Below are 19,692 nucleotides of genomic sequence, written 5' to 3' on the forward strand. Positions count from 1 at the left end.
GTCTTGCCCCTCACGTGTGCGCGATAACGAGGCAGGCAAGTCTTCATCTCCGTAAAATTCAGGTATCTCTTGAAACCTTGTCCACACAGCATGGAAGTACGGTGGGAAAAAAAGATCTTTGAGTAGAGGAATAAGGCTGGCCCGTGTTTGGGGAATCAGACCATATCGTTGGACACGATCCTCCTCATCGCGCAGTCGATCCTGCACCTTCTTGACATAGTTGAAGTTTGATCCCTTGAATGCCGCCAAGCATGCCTCTGCTTCCCCCCTGTAATACTTCTCTGTTGCGACGAGGAAGGGTACCTCAAAGTCGTTTTTATAGACGTCGAGACATTCTTCATCGAGGTTCGCGTCGTTCAACCCAAGCCTTATGAAGAGTCGATGACATCTTTGACAAGCTCCTCGTCAGTGACTTGCCCGTTTCGCTCTCGTTCAATAGCGAGTAACAGTGCATCGGCTAGCCGACCTTTCTGATTGATCGGGTCAAGTACCCTTGCCTTCCATTGTACCAGAGCAAGCTGCTGCCATTGAGATACCGCCAAAGACATTGATGGAGACAACGCACGGTGTACATCGGGTAGATCTTTATTCTTCCCTCGTCTCTTTCTCTTTTGACCCAATACCGATTGAGGTATGGAAACACCAGCCGGTTCATGTAGCTCACTCGAATCTCGTATCGTCGCCATTCGGTGCCATAGTACCTCAATAGCTCTTCTCCTTGCAGGCTATTGTGGGTCTGTTGAAGTTATCAATGAACAAGGCGACAGGAGGCAAGGCAGCCGACGTACATCCCGAATATTTTTGAGACGGACTTTTAAGTATATAACGACTTTATCATAGAAGGCTGATGTCGGCGTCTGGGCCAGGCCCGACCCCCTGGACTTGAATTCGTCCGTTGACGACGTGTGATAATTAAACACAGCCGCGTTAAGCGACGCCGCCTGCGGATATGATTATCGGCCAGAGAAACCAGAGCCTTATAGGAACACACATATGTTGTAGGAACATCCTTCGTCGAGTCAGATTTCATGATAGTATCCAGTCCTTCCTCCAGAAACGCCCAAGCTGTTGCTAGGTTTGACGTTTTGGGAGGAAGGGAAGGGAGATACTCGGAAGACGCCATCACTGTGGCTGAAGGTGGGCAAGATGATGTACACCATCCTGTAGACTAGCTGATTTGGATGTCTCACGCTGTAGCGCCGGGGCCGAAGATTTGATGTGGTCCCGTTCCTCTGATGACTCTGAGTGATTCAAAAAAAAATAGGATGTGCACCGCAACCGTAGGGCGGTAAATATGGATGCGTGTTCGTACTGGCCAACCTTGATGACCCAATATGCGACTGTATCCATACGGTTTCAAAACGGTTGCTGAGAGAGTGACAGAAGTCCATCTTATGCCGTAACTTGGTCAGTACTTATGACCTAAAGAAGCATAAAAAACTTACCCTTTGGCACCAGATATTCGTCAAACTGCACGGACACCGGTACGCGACAGTACCGCATGTGACTTTGTTACAGTCTACGGCCGTATCGCTACGATTGTAATCCTAATTCGAACTACCCCGAGCAATACACGGTCAATCACACCCGTAAATTGCGTATCTCGAACATCGTCACACTCATATTACAAGTAACCATTTGGAATCGTCAGAGCTGAGAGCAGCCATCTTCGATGGAAAAACAGGCGAGACCATAACACCATTTTGAGTTCTGCTCTCGCTCTAAGGATTGAGGCGAATACCAAGGGGTGCATGCTAACGTCGAAAATCGATAAGCAGGGACGGATAGACTTGAATTTCGATGGAGCGTACCATCAACCGTAGGAAAGTCCCAAACTCATTGTCGTAAGGTCAAATCTAGCGAGGGGAAACTGTTTACTTCTCCTCCTGAATTTGGTACTCGCTGCGCACAACGCTCTACCAATTTTTACGAGTACTCGGCAGCACCGAAGCCACTCATTGTTACGAATACTAACTGGCTCAGAAAGGCAGTCACCTAGCCACAGAGCAGGATAAAATTAAGGTTATTCTTGCTTGCTTGCTATATTCTATATGGCCATGTCTTGCATGAAGTCGCACTCATATTCCCTTGGCGCGTGTGTACATCGCTTTCTACAGGGATGAAACCTAGGTAAAAGGTCATACGAATCTATCCCGGACGCACTCAACGACTTGTGCGCCACGGGCACGAAGGGCACCGAGGATACGTGCTAGTGGCAAAGATTGAGAATCAGAACTACAAACGGAATCGAACAAAGATAGGTCGCACCACGAGTCAGCCCAGTCCGTGTCATCTACTCTCGTTGTCAACGAGGAAACTCAGACGTAGCGAGGGGGAAACTTGTTCGCTTCCGACGCCCGCTTCTCCTCCTGTTCCCGCTGGGCACGACGTTCTACGAGTTTCTAGGAGCACATGAGTCCAGAGCTAGGTTTCGAAGAATGAAGTTATCGACACACGTTCTTGGCCGCAATTATAGTCGCCATGAGAGAATCAAGTGTAGCTTCAGACAAGTCAGACATCTAAGAGGAAAGAGATTCAGCATTACGATGCTTCAGAAAGTGGAAAACGTACAGCCTCGTCTGCTTGTTTACTGAGCTCTCTGATGTGGTCAAGCGAAGCTTGTTCCTCCTGCTGAGGTGGGGGCGGTGGTGGCGTCGGAGCTTCCGTTCTCTCTCGGGGCTGTTGAGGTAGCTCCAATCCGAATCGTTGTTGGCCCTCTAGCCTCACTCCGGCTCCATACGCGTACCGTCGTTCCCTCTCATTGCCTTCCGGCACCCTTTCATCAGTGTCAAGAGGTGCACTCTGACGCGTCCATCCTCGTTCGTAGTATCCATTCGGGTTGGTGGCATAGTACCCTGCTTGTATGCGACCATTGCAATAGATGGTGGCCGCAGCTGCACCAGCGATGAACCATAGAAAACCGCCCATCGGTAGTAGTGTTGTGGTCGTTGTCACTAGTCAAGAAGTTTCCAGAACTCGTCAGAACTCGGATGCAAATCGAACAGTCGATCGATGACGTACTCGGAGGGAATAAGTAAGGCCGGCAAGCGGCAAAAGGTCTCAAGGTCACTAAAGTCAAAATGTCCCATTATTTACAAATTTTGGCCTAAAAGTGCGCAATTTTTACAAAACTTTCTTCTCCAGGCATGTTTATGAGTAATTTATGCTGTACAGAAGTACAAATTGACAATATTTACATAAAATATAACGTAATATTCGGTCAGTCATTCAAATTTTGTGCACATGTTCCAGTCATGGCAGGCCTATTAGTCATTCGAAGGGCCTCATTCGAACTGGTCCTGGAAGGTCACGCGTCACAGTCCATTCGAATTGATCGAAATGGTATCCCTGTAGCAGCGGTTCCACGCCGGTCCCCAATTCTTTCCTTTACTCCCGTTTTGCTCCGAGACCCAAATTACGTGGATAACAATCATTGTTAAGTCACTAATAATAATTATTTTCGGACACCTTGATAGACACACATGCAACATTTGCATTAGTGTTTGAGACTGCGAGGCACTCTTTATGCTCTCATTTGACCGCTCAACGCTGAGGAGCCAAGATTTTCCCGAAGTATTCTTGTACTGGCATTCCCAACGTGTTAAACCGATTGGTGACGACTGCAGTTTTCGACACCATTATCACCTATAGGCTATTTCTCACTTAGTAATTCATGGAAGCCATGATTCAAGTGGCGCAGAGAAAGTCGTAGCTGGAGCTGCTGTCAGCAACCCGACATTGCATACAGTGGTGAGCTTCCTCTGCCATGAGAACACGACACAGGCATTTATACAGAAGCATATGGCCACACCAAGGGGTGCACACGAGATATAAAGCGACGGGCACGACTCCGAGACACTGGGAGCGCCGAGCACTGCAGTCAACGCGTCAAGCGCAACAAAATCAAGTAGAATGGCTTCCAATCAATGCCGTCCTTTAATTGAGTCCCTGATGAACAGATCAAGCCTGCCTATGGTCACCAGTAAGCGTTGAACACAAGTCCACTTTGAATGGCTTACCGTAGCAGTCTGTTATACGCCGACAATAGGTTATCTGGGGGATGAAAGTAAGTATTCTCCCAGATGTAGCACATTTATTTAAAACTAAGGAATAACGTACATGCAAATCAGACAGCGAAGCGGCGGAGACATGGTAAACGGGCGAACCAAAATGGCTGAACGGACGAAACCGATTTTACAAAGATAACTCAAACTCGACGGGACAATTTCATCCTATTGGCCAGAGCTCCCGGAAAGCCTGTTTATTTGACAAGATGTTGCACGCATCAGCAAACTTCGACCAAATAGCCCCTGCCCACACCCTACAGTGAGCAAAACGTCGTTTTCAATTTGACAAAGCCCTCTCTTCTCCTCATTACATTCGGAAAGAATCGGGGACAGTACCCTGCAAATATAACAAGTAATAACACTATAGCCACAGCAACTAATTCAGTCCAAAGTCCGTACCCATAGTTCTCATCTGGACGTCCCTCGGTGGTGTTAGGTGTCGCCGGGCTTCCGAACCCACCAAACTTTCTGCCAGCCCTTTCCTTCTCTGTTTCGAGCCTATCTATGGCCTGTTGCAAATCGCTCTTATCGTGCGCCAAAGCCGCGAAATGCTTGCGTGCCAAAGCCACGTCAGTTTCGTGCTTTGCTATGAGGTCTTTGATGGTACTTTGAAGCTGGGCATTTTCATTTTTGTACTGCTCGGAAGCGTCATGGGAGGCAGCGAGAAGCTTCGTGAGCCGCTTTTGTTCTGAATCAAGGCGCTGAACGGTGGATTGGGTATCGGCATGTTGGGTGTGGAGGTCCTGGAGGCTAACTTCGAGATTCCAGTTCTCTTCTTTGTACTTGTCTACCACTAAAATTTAGTAGCCACTGAGAAAAGATAAGCTAGGACGCACCGGCACTTGCTTCTTGCTGCTTGAGAGCGGTTCGAAGTGACTCCAATGTACCATCAAGATCGTCCTTCTTCTCTGTCATGTCCTGAATGGCCTTCTCTCGGTCACCGAGAAGACTTTGAAGTCGTCGTACTTCATTGAGAAGGCCACTGCCAATTTCAAAGGCAAACTCTGGTGGAATTGTAAGCAAAAGAAAAGGAAAGTATTCCATACACACCGACGTCATCGGCACGATGTGCAGCATTCTTGGCCCGTCGAGATTGTGCAGCGGATGTATTGGTTGAAGTACGTGAACGTTCCGGTTCGTCTCGAGGTAACTCGGAGACGGTAATAGCAGAACGTTCTATCTATCAGAAGCTCTTAGAGCAAAATGAAAGTAACATGATGGGGGACATACTGAACTGTTGAATGCACTTGAAAGTAATGCATTCTCCGTATCCCAGCTCATCATCATGTCAGTAAGCTCCTGGTATTTCTGTACCGCCTCAGGTTCAACGTCTTCATCGTCTGTCTTGTCAGCTTCGACCTCCTGAAGCTGCCGGATACGATCCTCAAGTTCCATTCGTTGGGCGAGAACCCGCTGGCTAAAGGTCGCGGCTTGCCGTAGCTGTTGTTCCTTGCTATCAAGAAGACTCAGAAGGTGAGATTTCATGTCGTCAGCAGAAGAGAAATGGCCGTTGACGCTAGCCATGATGGCTTGCACGTCGCCGTCGACGTCGTGCGCGGCGTCAAGATCAAAGAAACGTGGAGACGAGTTTCCCGCAGTCATGTGTCATTGTGTATCAATCCTAATCTGTGAGCTAAAGAAATCACTACGAGAAGAATAAAACGTACCTGGTGTTGTAAAACGAGGATCAGCTCGTTCCCAGTATCACATGCACGGTAGTTACCAGTCGAGCCAATGGTAGTTTTCTTGGATGTGCCCATCTCTCGAAATGCTGCAATGGACCTTAAGAACTTGGTACGATGAGAAGAATGGATAAAAACCTTTCACGGCCGCAGCGTGTGTTTTCACTGTGAATAGAGGATACGAGTTGGAAATTAGGACTTGAAGCGTAGTGCAGGAATGACCGTGACACCAATGCGCAAAGCATTTTCGGGTTCTGTCATTGCGTCTTCGAGGTAGCTTGTGTCTCAGTAGGTCCATACCGAGTCGCCTAGCAGCCCGCTATGCTGTTAGGGAAAAAAGTAGAATAAAATAAAATAAAATTTGAGATTACACTCACCAAAAAAACCGTATTGACTCCCACGTCAATCTAGCGATGCCGTCATCTTATGAACAAGACCCATATGAACCGCTATCCCGAACGCACTCAACGACCTGTGCACACGCTTTGGAGAGACACGGGCGCGAAGGACATCGAGGATGCATGCTAGTGGCGAAGATCGAGAATCAGAACTAAGAACGAAACGGAACAGAGATGACTCGTACCACAAGTCACTAGTCAGAGTATAGCCCGTGCCATCCACCCCCGTTGCCAACGATGAAACTCAGACGTAGCGAAGGAGAAACTCGTTCACTTCCGACGCCCGCTTCTCCTCCTGAGCACGACGTTCTGCGAGTTTCTAGGAGCACATAAGCTCAGAGCCAGGTCTCGAAGAATGAATTTATCGACACACGTTCTTGGCCGCAATTATAGTCGCCATGAGAGAATCAAGTGTAGCTTCAGACAAGCAGACATCTAAGAGGAAAGAGATTCAGCATTATGATGCCTCAGAAAGTGGAAAACGTGCAGCCTCATCTGCTTGTTTACTGAGCTCTCTGATATGGTCAAGCGAAACTTGTTCCTCCTGCTGAGGTGGTGGTGCCGGAGCTTCCATTCTCTCTCGGGGCTGTTGAGGTAGCTCCAATCCGAATCGTTGTTGGCCCTCTAGCCTCACTCCGGCTCGATACGCATACTGTCGTTCCCTCTCATTGCCTTCCGGCGCCCTTTCATCGGAGTCAAGAGCCTGTGCGCTCTGGCGCGTCCACCCTCGTTCGTAGTATCCATTCGGGTTGGCGGCATAGTACCCTGCTTGTATGCGACCATTGCAATAGATGGTGGCCGCAGCTGCACCAGCGATGAACCATAGAAAACCGCCCATCGGTAGTAGTGTTGTGGTCGTTGTTACTAAAGAAGTTTTCAGAACTCGTCAGAACTCGAATGCAAATCGAACGGTCGATCGATGACGTACTCGAGGGAATTGCGGCCCGGGATGGATTTCTTTTTTTTCGTTCATAATCTGGTGATGCCTTCTTTTGCCCTGGTGTCTTTAAAACTTGTTCCTCATTTCGTCGGAGCCGTCACTCGAACAAGAACCATCCCTGTCGGACCTGCTGCATTCAATCTATTATCTGGCCGGCATGTCCACAGTCCTACAATTCGCGGTCGAAGTAAAGACTCATTTTGGACGAACGACGCAACCCCTCCTCATGGCTCAAATCATGTGTGACTTGACTGGGACCGGAGGACCAGAGGTCACGTTTTTTTTATAGACATGCGAGCGAATGTTTCACCTCTTGTTTATATACATACTTTACCCACACCCAAGGGTAGACCAGCCTTCATCACACCAACAAAATGTCCGGTTCTAGTAGCCATATATCTCTTCCTGCTTCATCAAAATAGTTTGTCCTCTCTAATATTACAAATTAGTTGAAACCCGATACCTCTGCGATGATTATCAGCCACGATCTTTGTCTACTCTCATTTCTTCCTTATTTAAGCGCCTGCTGCCCATGCCCACGGGCTTCTTGCTCCACCTTGCTCTCTTGAGATATCTTCGTATTCTCGTGCACGGGTATTAGAGGAGTCAAGCGTGTGGTTTCCACCACCTATAGGCGCTCTACATTCGGGGCTAAAATAGGACGTCGTGTTAGCGAAGACAACAGTCGCTCCAATTAGTGAACTGACCATTGGCTGGCCTCCATCGCTCCGCCGCACTGAAAAAGATGTTTCAGCTTGTCGGGTATACGTTACGACAATGATCATACCTCTGTGATAACGAATGTGTGACCGTTTATACAATTGTAGAAATGACCTCGATGCGAGAATCCTAAGGCTTTCACAATGTCCTGTTTCTCCTGCAGGGACACTGGCTGATAAACACCGTCGTTTATAATGTGATCTTCCAATTTCCCGTATTCTGCGAAGCAACGCTCGATTTTGGCGCCGCAATTCCCATGGAACCATCGACGATCTTCACCGAGCTGGGATGGATCATTCGACGAACGGCTTGTGAAATACGACCGTTCGAGCTCTCTCAAGCGACTCTTCAACTTCTTCCTGTCAGCTTGAACCTCAGCTACCAAGGCATCTCGAGTTTGCGCGAATGCACCATCTTTGAATGTGTCCCTACGTTTCTCCAGCATCGAAAAACGGAACTGTTCAAAGTCTGAACAGAGCATCAAGCTGGCAGAGCGAGCAGCCAAACGTGATGAAGAAGTTGCATGGGCGATGGTAATAGCTTTTTGACAGTCGGTAATGCATGACTGATAGATGAACAAGGTGAACGAATACCAGACTTTACGATGATGAAGAGCTGCAGGTTCGTTGGCAGTCATCGAAAGTGCCTCGAACCGAGAACGAGCAACGCTTCCCAACATGAGCCTCAACTCGACGGATAATATGAATGCTTCGAGATGATAGCGACGATCAGCCTTGTGAGGAGGCTGTCCAATCTTCCGGTCAACATTGCTCATTGCAATGTGTTCAGGAGGGACCCGGATGTCCGATGGTGGGTCGGCAGCGAGATTTGCAAGTTCCAAGCGATAAAGGGTAGAAAGAGCTGACTCGTAGGCACGGACGTGGGCGGACCGAGTCTTTGTGACATCAGTTACCTTTTTGTAAACTCTGTGAAGATCCACAACAATACCCATCCATGATCTGGCCTCGGACTCCGACAAACCATGGCGAGTGACCATAGACCTAGCAGTGAGCATACCATGGTCCAAGACTTCGTCTGCTTTCCCCGTCATGAAAGCTTTCCGCTCTTCGACTAGGCCCTCAAATTTATCAGCAGGGTGACATTCAAAATTCGGCGCGGCTTCAAGTTTTTTAGCCCGGGCTGCTAGTTCTTCCAGACCGTTGCTGAGGGTCTCAATAGATGGAACAATCTCGGCCAGGCGTTGGGACATCGTACTGGCCACATTCTGTTCCAAGATATCGAGATTCGCTCGCTTGAGGACCCTTCCATAGCGCCGAGCTGTAATGGGTGCCCGACAAGTTGGACAGCTTGGTGGCCGTTGAAATTCGGTAGGAGGTGCTTTCATTCCCGTGTAGGACCCCATTACGTCGATCTCGTAATAGTCAGTCATTTGACAATGACCGTCTAACGTCTCCACTGTGAAAATATGCCCACAATCCAGAGTGATGATCCTGTCGCTGATATCGTCTGACCCGATAGGGATGTCGACAAGTCTTCGTTGCATGATAAAATCTACGATGTCCATCTTGTCGTCGTCTGAGAGACATTCGATGCACTTCTGTTGCAAGCAGTGTTCGCCGCATACTGCGGTAGAGCCGTTCTCAGCTTAGGTAGCAGTCTCCGACAGAAGTATCCCTTACCTGAAGGGCAGACATGGCCGCATTGAAGAATGCTAGGGCATGGTTCATCGCATGGTAGACGTGCACATATCTGCAGCGAAATCAACAACATGGAGAGGAAATAAATATAATACAACTCGCCGATCCGCATAACACTGGGCAAGACAGGTGAGGGCAGTTCCAGTCGCATGGTTCGGCACAAGGTGCAGTCTTGGGCACATGGTTTTGGACACTTGTGGTGGGAACAACGTTGGCGGCACTGCTGCTTACACGACGTATTACATTCGTGGTCTTTAGAACAGTCGAGACCGCACTTGTGTTGACAGAATAAGAGTCGCTCGCATTGATGGGATTTGTGCTTGAAGGTGCGAAGTTTGCTTGTCAAGAGGCGATGGATCCCCTTAGCTCCTGGCAAATTAAGTCCTGTGCAGTCTCCACAAAATGACTTGCACGTCTTTTCGCAGCACGGCATAATTCCTCCGCAAACTTTGATGCATTTGTGCTTCTGAGGATCGTCAGAGCAGCGCATTGTTGCATCATGTCCACAAAGCGACAACTGTTTTGAGACCTTTTCGTGACAGAAAACCGAAGCCAGGTCTTCCGCTTGATGACTAGCAGAGAAGACTACAAGTGAGTCAAGTTCTAATGTAAGGGTAGTTCCTCGTACCATAGGATTGATGCTACATGACCACAGGGCAGGGCGATGTTGTAAAGGGGAAATTCACAAGGGCCGCATTTGTCCGAGCATCTCTTATCGCATGGATGCATACGCGGGCATGGGGTTCGGAGACATGGCATATCGCACCGCATGCTGCGATGTTTATCGAGATCGAGATGACACTAATAAAATGAGAAACCTTGAGTATCCACGGCACATAGAATAGGTAATTGAAAATACCATCGAAGGGCAATTGTGGCCGCAGTCCATACGGTAATCGCAAGGCAAGCAGCAGCCACCTACAGGTAGTATTGGTTAATTCTGACGGTCATAGTCGTTGGTCTGTAGCTGCTCGCCTTCTGGTGCAACGACACTGAGTTGGCCTGGTGCCGTGATTGTATGTCTCTGTTCTGGGTGGCGAGGGACATATTACTGGAAAGCCGAACCCGATCTGGTCCCGCTGCTCCATTTCGTCTATGATGGTCTTCCAGGTCTGATTTTGACGAAGGTTGGACGCGTTCCCTAGGACATACAGTCCATGCTGAGCACGCGATAGAGCCACATTAATTCGATTGGCAGACTAAAAGTATAAACCACATGAACAAACTGAACACGCAAATCACGAGAAGCTTCCAAATTACCTTCAGGAAGCCAATTGACTCATCGCTATCGAAAGATCCAGAGTTTCTGACAAGAGAAACAATAACGATTTTTGCTTCCTCGCCCTGGAAAATGTCAACAGTGCCTAGACGAACCTAGAAAGTGTCATCACCCATTTAACAAAGAAAATAAATGGAGGCGTACATGCTTCGACACGGTAACTTGTTCTATATACCCTTCATCATCCATTCCCTCTCTGGCTAGCTGATCTTGATCGCGTTCATCGACAGAAACGGCAACTTTGAGGGACGCGAGGGCGGATCTCAGCTCTCGTAACTGGCCCAAATACGCGCAAAGGACTGCAATATCTCCAGGGGTACTATAAGCCTCCTGCTTCAAAAAGTACACAACGAGATCAACAATCATTTTAACCTGCTCCTGTATAAGCTCTCTTTCCTTCTAAAAGCTAGAGGTCAACTCACTTCGAACATATTGACTTTGGATGCCGAGCCTTCATCTGCGGCTTTCTCCCGGTTTGTGTGGGTAAAGAAGAAAAGGTCGTGTTCCATCCCTTGAATGGGAGGGTACTTCTTGACGAGGTCGTGATCCTCCAAGTTAGGATACAGAATTGTTCTGATGGAGACGTTAATTACTGATTTCCAAACTAGTAGCTGATGTAACAAACCGAATGTTATGAGAAATGCTTGGACGCATTCTCCGCTGAACGTTGATCTGGGACATCGGGAACCCACCATCCGCCAGTCGTTCCATCAAAGAACGGTCAAATTTGTACAATTCTTTTCCTCTTGCACTATCCATAGAGAGAGCTAAGAAAACGGGTCAGTGAAGTTGAAAATCGGGTGACGCTGCCCATTCAACTGACAGAAATTTGCCAAGGTAGGACGAAGCTGCTGCGGATCACCTATACAAATAAGATGTTGCACTGATGAACAATTAATGCTTGACTCGGCAAGAACAGATTCCATCATTCACTCACCAGATGGCACAAGAGAAGATAAGATATGGGCCTCTAGAACTTGTCCTGTCCTCTTCCACTATCAAAACCTTGGGTGCAATGGTCTGAAATCCCATGTGAATACTAGAAAAAGAGTGGGAGGGCAATTTGTAAGTACGTACCGTCAACAGTGAGGTAAGTTTGGCAGCGCCATTAGTAGGTGCACCCAATAAGATCAATTCGAGATAGCAATTGCCGTCGACTCTGAGATTTTTATAAGCTGAATGACTGCAACATGCTCAGTGAGTTGCTACTAACCTCATCCTTGGCATCGTTGAACCGCTTACAAGCGGCTTCATACTCTTCCCGGCGCTCTTCGTAATCCTGTCTGTACTTGTTATATGCAAAGGTCCTCATTTCGGTTTCCCATAATGCAGACAGTAGTTTGTCGCTCTTCGACAGACATGCTCCAGATAGCATCGGTGACCAGAAGCTCGTCAATTGGTCTGGAAGTCATTGGAATAGGCGGAACCTTGCCCTCTAGAAATCCCAACGGCACAAAGAAGTTGTTCATGCGTGTCAAATAGTCCTGCTGGAGCTCCGCTGCAAGGATAAGTTCCTGCGCCTGCATCTGCTGCTGCTGCTTCCCCTTCTTTCCTTTTGATGACCGTGCGGGAGTCTGAGGAGGCTGTGGGGGCTGTAGGAACGAGATATCCTGCCGAGTTTTCCAAAAGGAATATATGGTATTCGGGATATCGACATCACGCCTTTTCTTCTTTGCGTTCACGGTTGTCCATTCCCCTTCTGCTTCGATATCCTGACGAAGCTCTTCTGCTAGCTTACCAATCCAGAAAGGAGGGTCTACGAATGAGGCAAGATGATCGGGGAAGGTCTCTTGCAGATAGTTGGTTACTGTCTCCCAGGTGTGCGAAGGTGTTTGGATATGCTGTAGGATTGTCCTCATCTCATCTTCTAGTCGGCCCATGGCAAACCGCTCCTTGCGCACAATCTGATCCAAGGGTGAAGACGCTCCATCCTTCATCCTCTCTAACTTGTCTAAGGTAAATTCATTGATACGTTCGTCCGAGGACCGCGATCCCAACCTAACAAGATTTGTCGTGATTTTTGCGTCCAACAGAGATAGTAACATGTGATCCAGTGCATGATTTGTGAAAGCGATCATCACAATAGGCTTGACTTTGCTGGCAAATAAGACCCGAAGCAACTCTTTGCCGGTAAAGCTCTATACCTGCTCTTAGAACGCACGTCACATCGAAGGTTCAATGATACACACCTTTCCGGTACCTGGAGGTCTAGAACCCAAGGAAATTGTTTGCATCATTCAACACGTAGATGATAACAAGAACATACCCTTGAATTAGAGCAACTTCCTGTGTCAAAGCGTCGACCACAGCATCACATTGACTGGGATCTAAAATGCTTGACGACCTCAGCTGTAGTCGGGCTCTCCGGATTGATAAAGGGTCGGTTGCGTTCAATGGATGGACATACTCCCTGACTCTATCTTTCGATAGACATTCCAGGTTATATCGGAAAGATGGATTTTGGCTATACTTCGGAGGCACAACCGCGACTCCTCTCAGAGTGTCCCGACAGATGTAATTAGAAAATGGAATGGAGGTAGGTTCCACTGAACGCAACTTCTCCAAAAAGGGTCTGATAGATTCGAACATGATGTTGTTATCCACCAAGAACGCGAATCGATGCTGATCAATAGTGATCTTTTCCTGTCGAAGGGCGCCAAGTTCTACATCGGGATCAAAAAATTTGACGCGAATTTCAATGCGGCTCTCGTGGACCTTCGACGACTCGATGATGTCATCTGTTGATGAAGAAACGCTGCCAACATAGATCTTCAGACGACCCGAATGTGCGACGACTAAAACAACAAGGCTGCCAGCGCTGAGACGTCGCGAGCCAGCATGCTCCCAGAAGTCTTTTCTGATTTTGGGGTCAGAGTTTCGAGCACGGTCTGAAGGAGGCGCATCGACAACAAGACCGACCGTGAAACCACGTCGCTCTGCTTGAAGAGGAGAGTATTCGACATTTGTATAGATATGGAACATAGTCGAGTTATAACCAGAGGTTCGATACATGCCTCCCCTTGCCTTGATTAACTTTTCCAATTGGATTGGCTGCGCCTCACGTCTTGGAGCTGGTGCTTGCATAGCATCGAAGTCAAGCTGAAGAGTAGATATAGACGCGCGAATGGGGGCACTGGCATACACATATCTCAGTAAACATCACGAGAACACTGTAGGACGACTTACACGAGTTCTTCACGTAAGAGACGGAACTGAATGTCAAGATGTCGCTCCATTGAATTTGGAGCCAAATGATGTGGAGCATCCGGACGGTTAACGGGAATGTATGGAAGACTCGCAGAGATCATCTCGTCATGGGTAGGGACAATATGTATGTCAGCTATGTCGCGGTGATCATTGCTATGGCGAGGACCAAGAAGACGAAGGACACCGGGACCGTCATAAGTCTGAATAAGTTGAGCTTGTAATGCTTCAGATCGATGCTCTTCTCTCAGACCTTGCGGCTGCGCTGGTCTTCGTCTTCTCTCTGCATTTGCGTGCTCTCGCTTTACTATTGCGTCAAGTCTACTGATAGACTCTTTGATCTGTTCTAAAGTCAACCGCTGAACGGTTGGGTCAATAGAATCATCAAAGCTAGATGTCGCGATCAATCTTGCCCATTCATCGTACCACCGAACAAGGTTGCCAATGAATACGACAATATTTGGATGATTGTTAATGGCATGTTTGAAACGTTGAAAATATCTGAGAAGCGTTAATACCATAGCGACCAAAAGTAGGCAGTAGCTCTTACTGAGTAAGCAGGGTGGTGATCGTGCCGAAAACAACCACACCCGAAAGGCTGCTTTGCCGCATGGCAGGGAGGGCTGGTGTAGGATCCTTCCAAGATCGATTCTGGATCATTTGCTCCATGCAAGACGAAACGACGTCGAACATATGATCGAGACCACTATCCAAGGCGCTGTACAAGGCGCTAAAGGACGTCAGCTCGACAGGGAGCGTATATATATTTGAGACGGCATACTGGATATTATGGTGGAGATTGGTTTTGAGGACAAGGTCTGAGCCAAAGAACTGGAGTTCTGATGAGAGATGTGGTAAAAGACGGAGGGATGATAGTTACCTGAAGAAGCGGGAAGTATCCGATTTGAAACGAAAGAACCGTAAAGCCTGTACCAGCACGGCAAGCGACAGGGGAGTATTGCAAGACCTCGCGGATGCGAGCGAGGACATGGTGCTAGTTGGTTTGATAAGAACACGATTATCTAGAGAGTTACAAAAACTTTACCTTCAAATCGACTATCATTTCAAGAAATGACTGGGCCCGAATGGTATCCTATGAGATCATTTGGTTAGCAGAAGAGCTGGCTTAATGCAAAGAAAGTACCCATTGTGAATTTCTGCGATCAACGCTGGCTAGAATCTGGACGAACTTGATGACTTGATCAGGGGCTGTGAACTGGAATGTCGGGCTATTGAATGCCCTGAGCATGTTATGCGCCTCCGTCGGGCTCAACGTATGCAACTTGTCCAAAGAAATGTTGTTAATGCCAGCAAGTCCTTCGGTCGTCAGGAAGTCGAGGGTGTCAGTTTCTGGAGACGTTGCTTCTACAGGCACCCCTGCGGCATTCTGAGTCTGCGGCTGGCGAACATGGCGGAATATACAATCAAATCCTCGTCGACATTCTCCCGAAGTCCAGAAGAACTCGCAGTTCCCCCCGCCAGCTGTGATTCCGCCAGACCTGCCTGATGGTCTGGGAGAATGCAACGGAGTTGATGGCGACGACGAAGGCGTCGGACTTCCGGCTCGTTCGTGGAGAAACCTGCAGTCTTGAAAACGACATCCCCTAGGTGTGTTGAAGAATTTGCACAGTTGCCTGCCACGTCTGTTAGACATGTCGGAAAGGTATGGGGAGAAGGAAGACCTCGAGGCATCGATGGGCGCCTATTGGTGCTTGTTACTAAGATGGCACCTGATCACAACAAAGGCCTGGCTAGGGTTATCAGATTTACATAACCGAAATCTATGCTGGTATTGAGTGAGCCAGCCTCAGACGAGTTTGCCAGCTGTAAGGCCTGACTGGTCGACAGTGCTGCCAAGACAAATGTCACAAAATGCCTCTGTAGTCAACACACCTGCAAAATGTGTGAGTACGATTCGCTCATTTGAAAGCACGGAAAACAGAAGCAGCTGTTGCGACGTACCGAAAATTCGCGGCGGTCAAGATCAAGGGCGGGCCGGTAACTCCGGGCCGAGATGACAACGACTCGGAACCAAAATCTCAAACTATTGAGCTGGAAAGTGCTGTCTCTCCTGCTAACACTCGATACAAACTCAACATTCATATACATCTTGACAAGGATGCAGTGTATCAGGATGAATAAAAAGTAACGCCTCGATGCCTCTACTGTGATTGTCATTGAAGATAAATATGTCGGACATGAAGAAAATCTCTGGAAAGGGTATACATATACGGTCTGCTTAAACTGTCTTTCTGGGAGGTTGTATTGGTGACTAGTCTTTATTTGCATGGCTATTAGGCTACACGTATTCCTTGTTCTTGAATTCATATTCGACAAAAACCAACCTTGGCCGTACCGTACAACACAGAACTCAATCTTGAAGGTGCGACGCAAAGAATTCCGCTATTTTCACTCGTAAATCTTGGCGTTCATTGGAAGGCATCGCACAACTCACCCAAGGACAGCACTGAACGCTTGTACGTCCGTTCTAGTGTCGTGTAATTGACATGCTGAATACCGAATCTACGCTCATGCTAAGACAAGAAAATATCTAAACCCTGAACAAAGAGCACGCACCTGACGGACGTTCCACTTGCCCATTCCGCATTGTCGAGCATTGCTGCAATGAGTTAGCAACCAAATGTTATGTCTTGTTTTATTGAAACTAACCCCAAGCGAAAGCACCCTATATCGGAACCCCATCTTCGTGTATGGATAGCAACATCTCGCCGAGATACATGAGGAAGCAGTCTGGAACACTGATTAATCTTCGGATACCCCAAAATGAGACTATAGGCTCACTCGCTCGGTCCACGTCCTCCTTTATTTGCGACAGGTCCGTTTTCTCGTTTTCGAAAGGCTCCGCGAAGCCGAACTCGGAAACATACTATCACCAGCAGTCAGAAATGGCCAATATATATCAAGTCCTCACACCCACCAGTGTATTACTCGGCCATCGGGAGTGGAGGTCCTTCAGCAAAGTACGAACGGTCACTGGTGTTGCTTGGAGCCAGGTAGCCAATGGGTCAGCAGCAGGACCTATGGCCCAGCCGTAATCCGAGTCGAACAGTACAGGTTCGTTACAGACAGGCTACAAGGGGTAGGAAGTATTTGCCACGCATGCGTTCATTCCTTCTGCCGGGGCACTTACCCATTGCGAGCGGTAGGAATCGATGGCGAAGAAATCCCTCTTTTCCTGGTCAGTGAAGCGCGGGAGATACTCGGAGGGAAGAGTGTCCTTGACAATGTCAGGCCAATCGCCTGTTGCACATACGGGGTTTGAGAAGGTTTGAGAAGATGCCAATTTGGACGGTGATTCTGCGCGGCCTCTAAGAACCTGAGCCGCATGAACAAGAAGAAGATGGATAGAACCATCGAAGTGTCACCCAAGCCTGTGACAGGGCATCCCCCCTTACAGACGTTCCGAAAAACGTTGTCCACACTGCCAAACAAGGCAGGTAAAATCAAAAAATTAGATAAATACAAGAAAATAGTAGAAATAGCAAGCAGACTTCATTTGTGCGTGTCATTCAGTAGAAATATACGAATTAATGATCCATGGGGTGCTGCAGTGTGTCGTAAAGATAATACTTGAAATAAGAGCACCTGGCTGATGAAGGACTGTTGAGTGCCGCCAGATTTACATGCTCAGGCTGTCTCGCACCGAACAGCCGGTCACACCTTCGTTCTTGCCATCATTGTCATTCAAGAGACAAGAAAAGACAAGACAGCTTTGAAGAACGATCCTGCATTCAGCCAAGCAGGCGGCCGCTGTGATTTTGCCAGTTTCGACGTCAACAGCTCTCGGCCTCCTGCTACATAACACCATAGCCCGCTCGCACCATTTCACTGCGACCAAGACACCTGCAACCGGATATCCTGGCTTTATTTCGTCGGTATTCATGGTTAGGAATGGGCTAGTGGGGGTTCGGGCGTTGTAGACTGGGAAACTTTGGAGAGGGCACAGTGGCTGGTATGCTAAGCATACATCTTCGAGGGAAGTTATCCGCTCTCATTTCAGAATGACTTATTGCTGTTTACAAGGGAGAAAACATCTCTACAGTCTCCCACACTACCCTAATTATGCTCCGCCGCTGCCTCTCATTACCGCTAGCACAGACCCCGCTCATGACGTCCTACCACTGACTTATTGACCTCATACCTGTTACGTTACCTCTATACATCTCGTACATCCTCGACGAATCTATTTATGATGCATTACGCTCACGAATGAAGGCACCATGCTGTTTTCACGATTTTTCTTGCATTTTTTTATTTTTTTATTTTACTTGCCTTGTTTGGCAACCGCGGACAAAGTTTTTCGGAACGTCTGTATTTAATTTTTTTCTTTTCTCCTTTCCGTAGGCAATAGTTTCACACCACGAAACATCAAACGAGACCACAAAAAGTTACGTAGAATTCCACCTTAGTGCTACACAGTCCATAGAGCCGATCAGTAGAATAGCATTACAACGAGCAGCGGTATAGACGTACATAGCTGTAGAGTACTATATCCCCACGTCTTCGCCCATCACGCATCACGAGGTGTGTTGCGGGTCACCAATCCAGATCTTCATCATCATCTGCGCGGCCTCTCAAGCAAGACTCTTCGAATCCGTGACTACATATGGTTGGTGTAGAGGACAGGCGGATGACGGCGAAGGGGAACACGCTTGTGTGGAGAGAACCAGGATCTTGAGGGGAAAAGTGAACTATGAGAGTCCGTGGATGTCCTGGGAAGCTGAAGGGCAGATTGGAAACAGTGCTGTATGTTGAATCTAGCTCTGGGACGACAGTTAGGCGTCGAGGTGGTGGTCAACTCATCCTGCACGCTACATCGTCAATACCTGTATACGCGTTTTAGTATCCGTACACACCGGCTACGTAGGTCACAGAAAGGTCAAGAGGTTGATCAATCCATTCTCCAATCCTGTTTCACAAAGCTCCTTCCTTCGTTCAGGACTCGTTCGCCACGAAGAGATTGATTCCTTCCTAAGATTGACTACCTCTTGTGACCTTGATCAAGGAAGGACGCGTCGAGAAGGACGTGAAGATGGACGGAACATACAATCCACTTGTTTAGATGGGTACTACTGCATGATACGTTGAACATCTCGGTAGGCATACCAACGTCGTGAATTCCAGGAGCCCGACAATTGTAGACGAAGGAAACAGAGAATGAGAGCAGAGTCGTGGTGGTAAGAGAGAAAGATTGTTCGGATATTTCCGACGCGTAATTTATCATATATTCACAAGCTAAACATATATATGATTATTACAGCCACGATGCGTAATGTCTTCAAATCTACACGGTGAATTATTGCAGCCAAGACACAATATTTGCCTTTTTCCACCTTTTCTCTGTCATGCGAAACGGAGCAGGGAGCCAATCAACGTCTTTCCCAAGCACCATGTACGCCAGTGCCTTTCCACTCATGCATGCATGCATCATTCCCTCCCCCGAATACGCCGCCGCGATCCACTCACTTCCTCCCGGTCTGTCCAATACCTTCGAGTGAACACTACCAACCCAAGGCAGTCCATCCGCAGAGATGCCCAAAATGTCCGACCACGCTTTCTTCACGCGTCCTTTCTCAAATGTTCATCGTCATCCACGTCGGCTGACTCGCCTCCCCACCATTTACCCAAATACATCACTAGGGTCCCACCAAGATAAGTTGAGGTTCGAAAGTCGACTTGACTGTCACCAGCGCACCCGACAGCGTCAAAGAAGGACGGGGCGT

General features: G+C 48.0%; 8 protein-coding genes across 8 annotated transcripts; all 8 read right to left on the reverse strand.

The window, feature by feature from the left end:
* Positions 1-368: 368 nt before the first annotated feature.
* Positions 369-1,123, reverse strand: EV420DRAFT_1649261 (Cullin repeat-like-containing domain protein; the record flags this gene model as incomplete). The annotated part of the gene is made up of 4 exons (XM_060478281.1): positions 369-518; positions 566-736; positions 789-941; positions 992-1,123. The coding sequence occupies 4 exons, from the start codon at positions 1,121-1,123 to the stop codon at positions 369-371; spliced, it is 606 nt and encodes a 201-aa protein (XP_060324641.1).
* Positions 1,124-2,268: 1,145 nt separating this feature from the next.
* On the reverse strand, positions 2,269-2,952 carry EV420DRAFT_1576348 (uncharacterized protein). The gene is made up of 3 exons (XM_060474496.1): positions 2,572-2,952; positions 2,457-2,519; positions 2,269-2,402 (listed from the first exon to the last, which is right to left on the reverse strand). The coding sequence occupies exons 1-3, from the start codon at positions 2,926-2,928 to the stop codon at positions 2,319-2,321; spliced, it is 504 nt and encodes a 167-aa protein (XP_060324642.1). The 5' UTR covers positions 2,929-2,952; the 3' UTR covers positions 2,269-2,318.
* Positions 2,953-4,234: 1,282 nt separating this feature from the next.
* EV420DRAFT_1026537 (uncharacterized protein) lies at positions 4,235-5,429 on the reverse strand. Its single transcript, XM_060465374.1, has 3 exons — positions 5,298-5,429; positions 4,904-5,247; positions 4,235-4,854 (listed from the first exon to the last, which is right to left on the reverse strand). Exons 2-3 carry the CDS (start codon positions 5,142-5,144, stop codon positions 4,322-4,324), a joined length of 774 nt encoding a protein of 257 aa, XP_060324643.1. The 5' UTR covers positions 5,145-5,247; positions 5,298-5,429; the 3' UTR covers positions 4,235-4,321.
* Positions 5,244-5,591, reverse strand: EV420DRAFT_1277942 (uncharacterized protein; the record flags this gene model as incomplete). The annotated part of the gene is made up of 1 exon (XM_060468054.1): positions 5,244-5,591. One exon carries the CDS (start codon positions 5,589-5,591, stop codon positions 5,244-5,246), a length of 348 nt encoding a protein of 115 aa, XP_060324644.1.
* Positions 5,592-6,418: 827 nt separating this feature from the next.
* Positions 6,419-7,298, reverse strand: EV420DRAFT_1026516 (uncharacterized protein). Its single transcript, XM_060465373.1, has 4 exons — positions 7,076-7,298; positions 6,635-7,011; positions 6,521-6,582; positions 6,419-6,466 (listed from the first exon to the last, which is right to left on the reverse strand). Exons 2-3 carry the CDS (start codon positions 6,983-6,985, stop codon positions 6,535-6,537), a joined length of 399 nt encoding a protein of 132 aa, XP_060324645.1. The 5' UTR covers positions 6,986-7,011; positions 7,076-7,298; the 3' UTR covers positions 6,419-6,466; positions 6,521-6,534.
* Positions 7,299-7,598: 300 nt separating this feature from the next.
* EV420DRAFT_1484981 (uncharacterized protein) lies at positions 7,599-15,640 on the reverse strand (the record flags this gene model as incomplete). The annotated part of the gene is made up of 24 exons (XM_060470148.1): positions 7,599-7,715; positions 7,795-7,823; positions 7,922-9,365; positions 9,448-9,517; positions 9,741-10,037; positions 10,094-10,106; positions 10,232-10,383; positions 10,618-10,664; positions 10,726-10,839; positions 10,889-11,140; positions 11,167-11,317; positions 11,370-11,511; positions 11,568-11,606; positions 11,682-11,739; positions 11,958-12,032; positions 12,079-12,882; positions 12,934-12,952; positions 13,011-13,877; positions 13,931-14,449; positions 14,499-14,779; positions 14,829-14,942; positions 14,994-15,041; positions 15,093-15,347; positions 15,371-15,640. 24 exons carry the CDS (start codon positions 15,638-15,640, stop codon positions 7,599-7,601), a joined length of 6,177 nt encoding a protein of 2,058 aa, XP_060324646.1.
* A 679-nt stretch (positions 15,641-16,319) lies between these two features.
* On the reverse strand, positions 16,320-18,276 carry EV420DRAFT_1724139 (glycoside hydrolase superfamily; the record flags this gene model as incomplete). Its single annotated transcript, XM_060479803.1, has 8 exons — positions 17,630-18,276; positions 17,365-17,390; positions 17,100-17,285; positions 16,887-17,039; positions 16,751-16,835; positions 16,526-16,568; positions 16,404-16,471; positions 16,320-16,369 (listed from the first exon to the last, which is right to left on the reverse strand). Exons 1-8 carry the CDS (start codon positions 17,850-17,852, stop codon positions 16,320-16,322), a joined length of 834 nt encoding a protein of 277 aa, XP_060324647.1. The 5' UTR covers positions 17,853-18,276.
* Positions 18,277-19,265: 989 nt separating this feature from the next.
* Positions 19,266-19,463, reverse strand: EV420DRAFT_1278006 (uncharacterized protein; the record flags this gene model as incomplete). The annotated part of the gene is made up of 1 exon (XM_060468056.1): positions 19,266-19,463. A coding segment is annotated over one exon (198 nt), but the record flags the coding sequence as incomplete, so codon positions are not given.
* Between the last annotated feature and the right edge of the window lie 229 nt (positions 19,464-19,692).

The sequence above is a fragment of the Desarmillaria tabescens genome (assembly GCF_030435595.1).
Source record: "Desarmillaria tabescens strain CCBAS 213 chromosome Unknown EV420scaffold_59, whole genome shotgun sequence".
NCBI classification, from domain to species: Eukaryota; Fungi; Basidiomycota; class Agaricomycetes; order Agaricales; family Physalacriaceae; genus Desarmillaria; species Desarmillaria tabescens.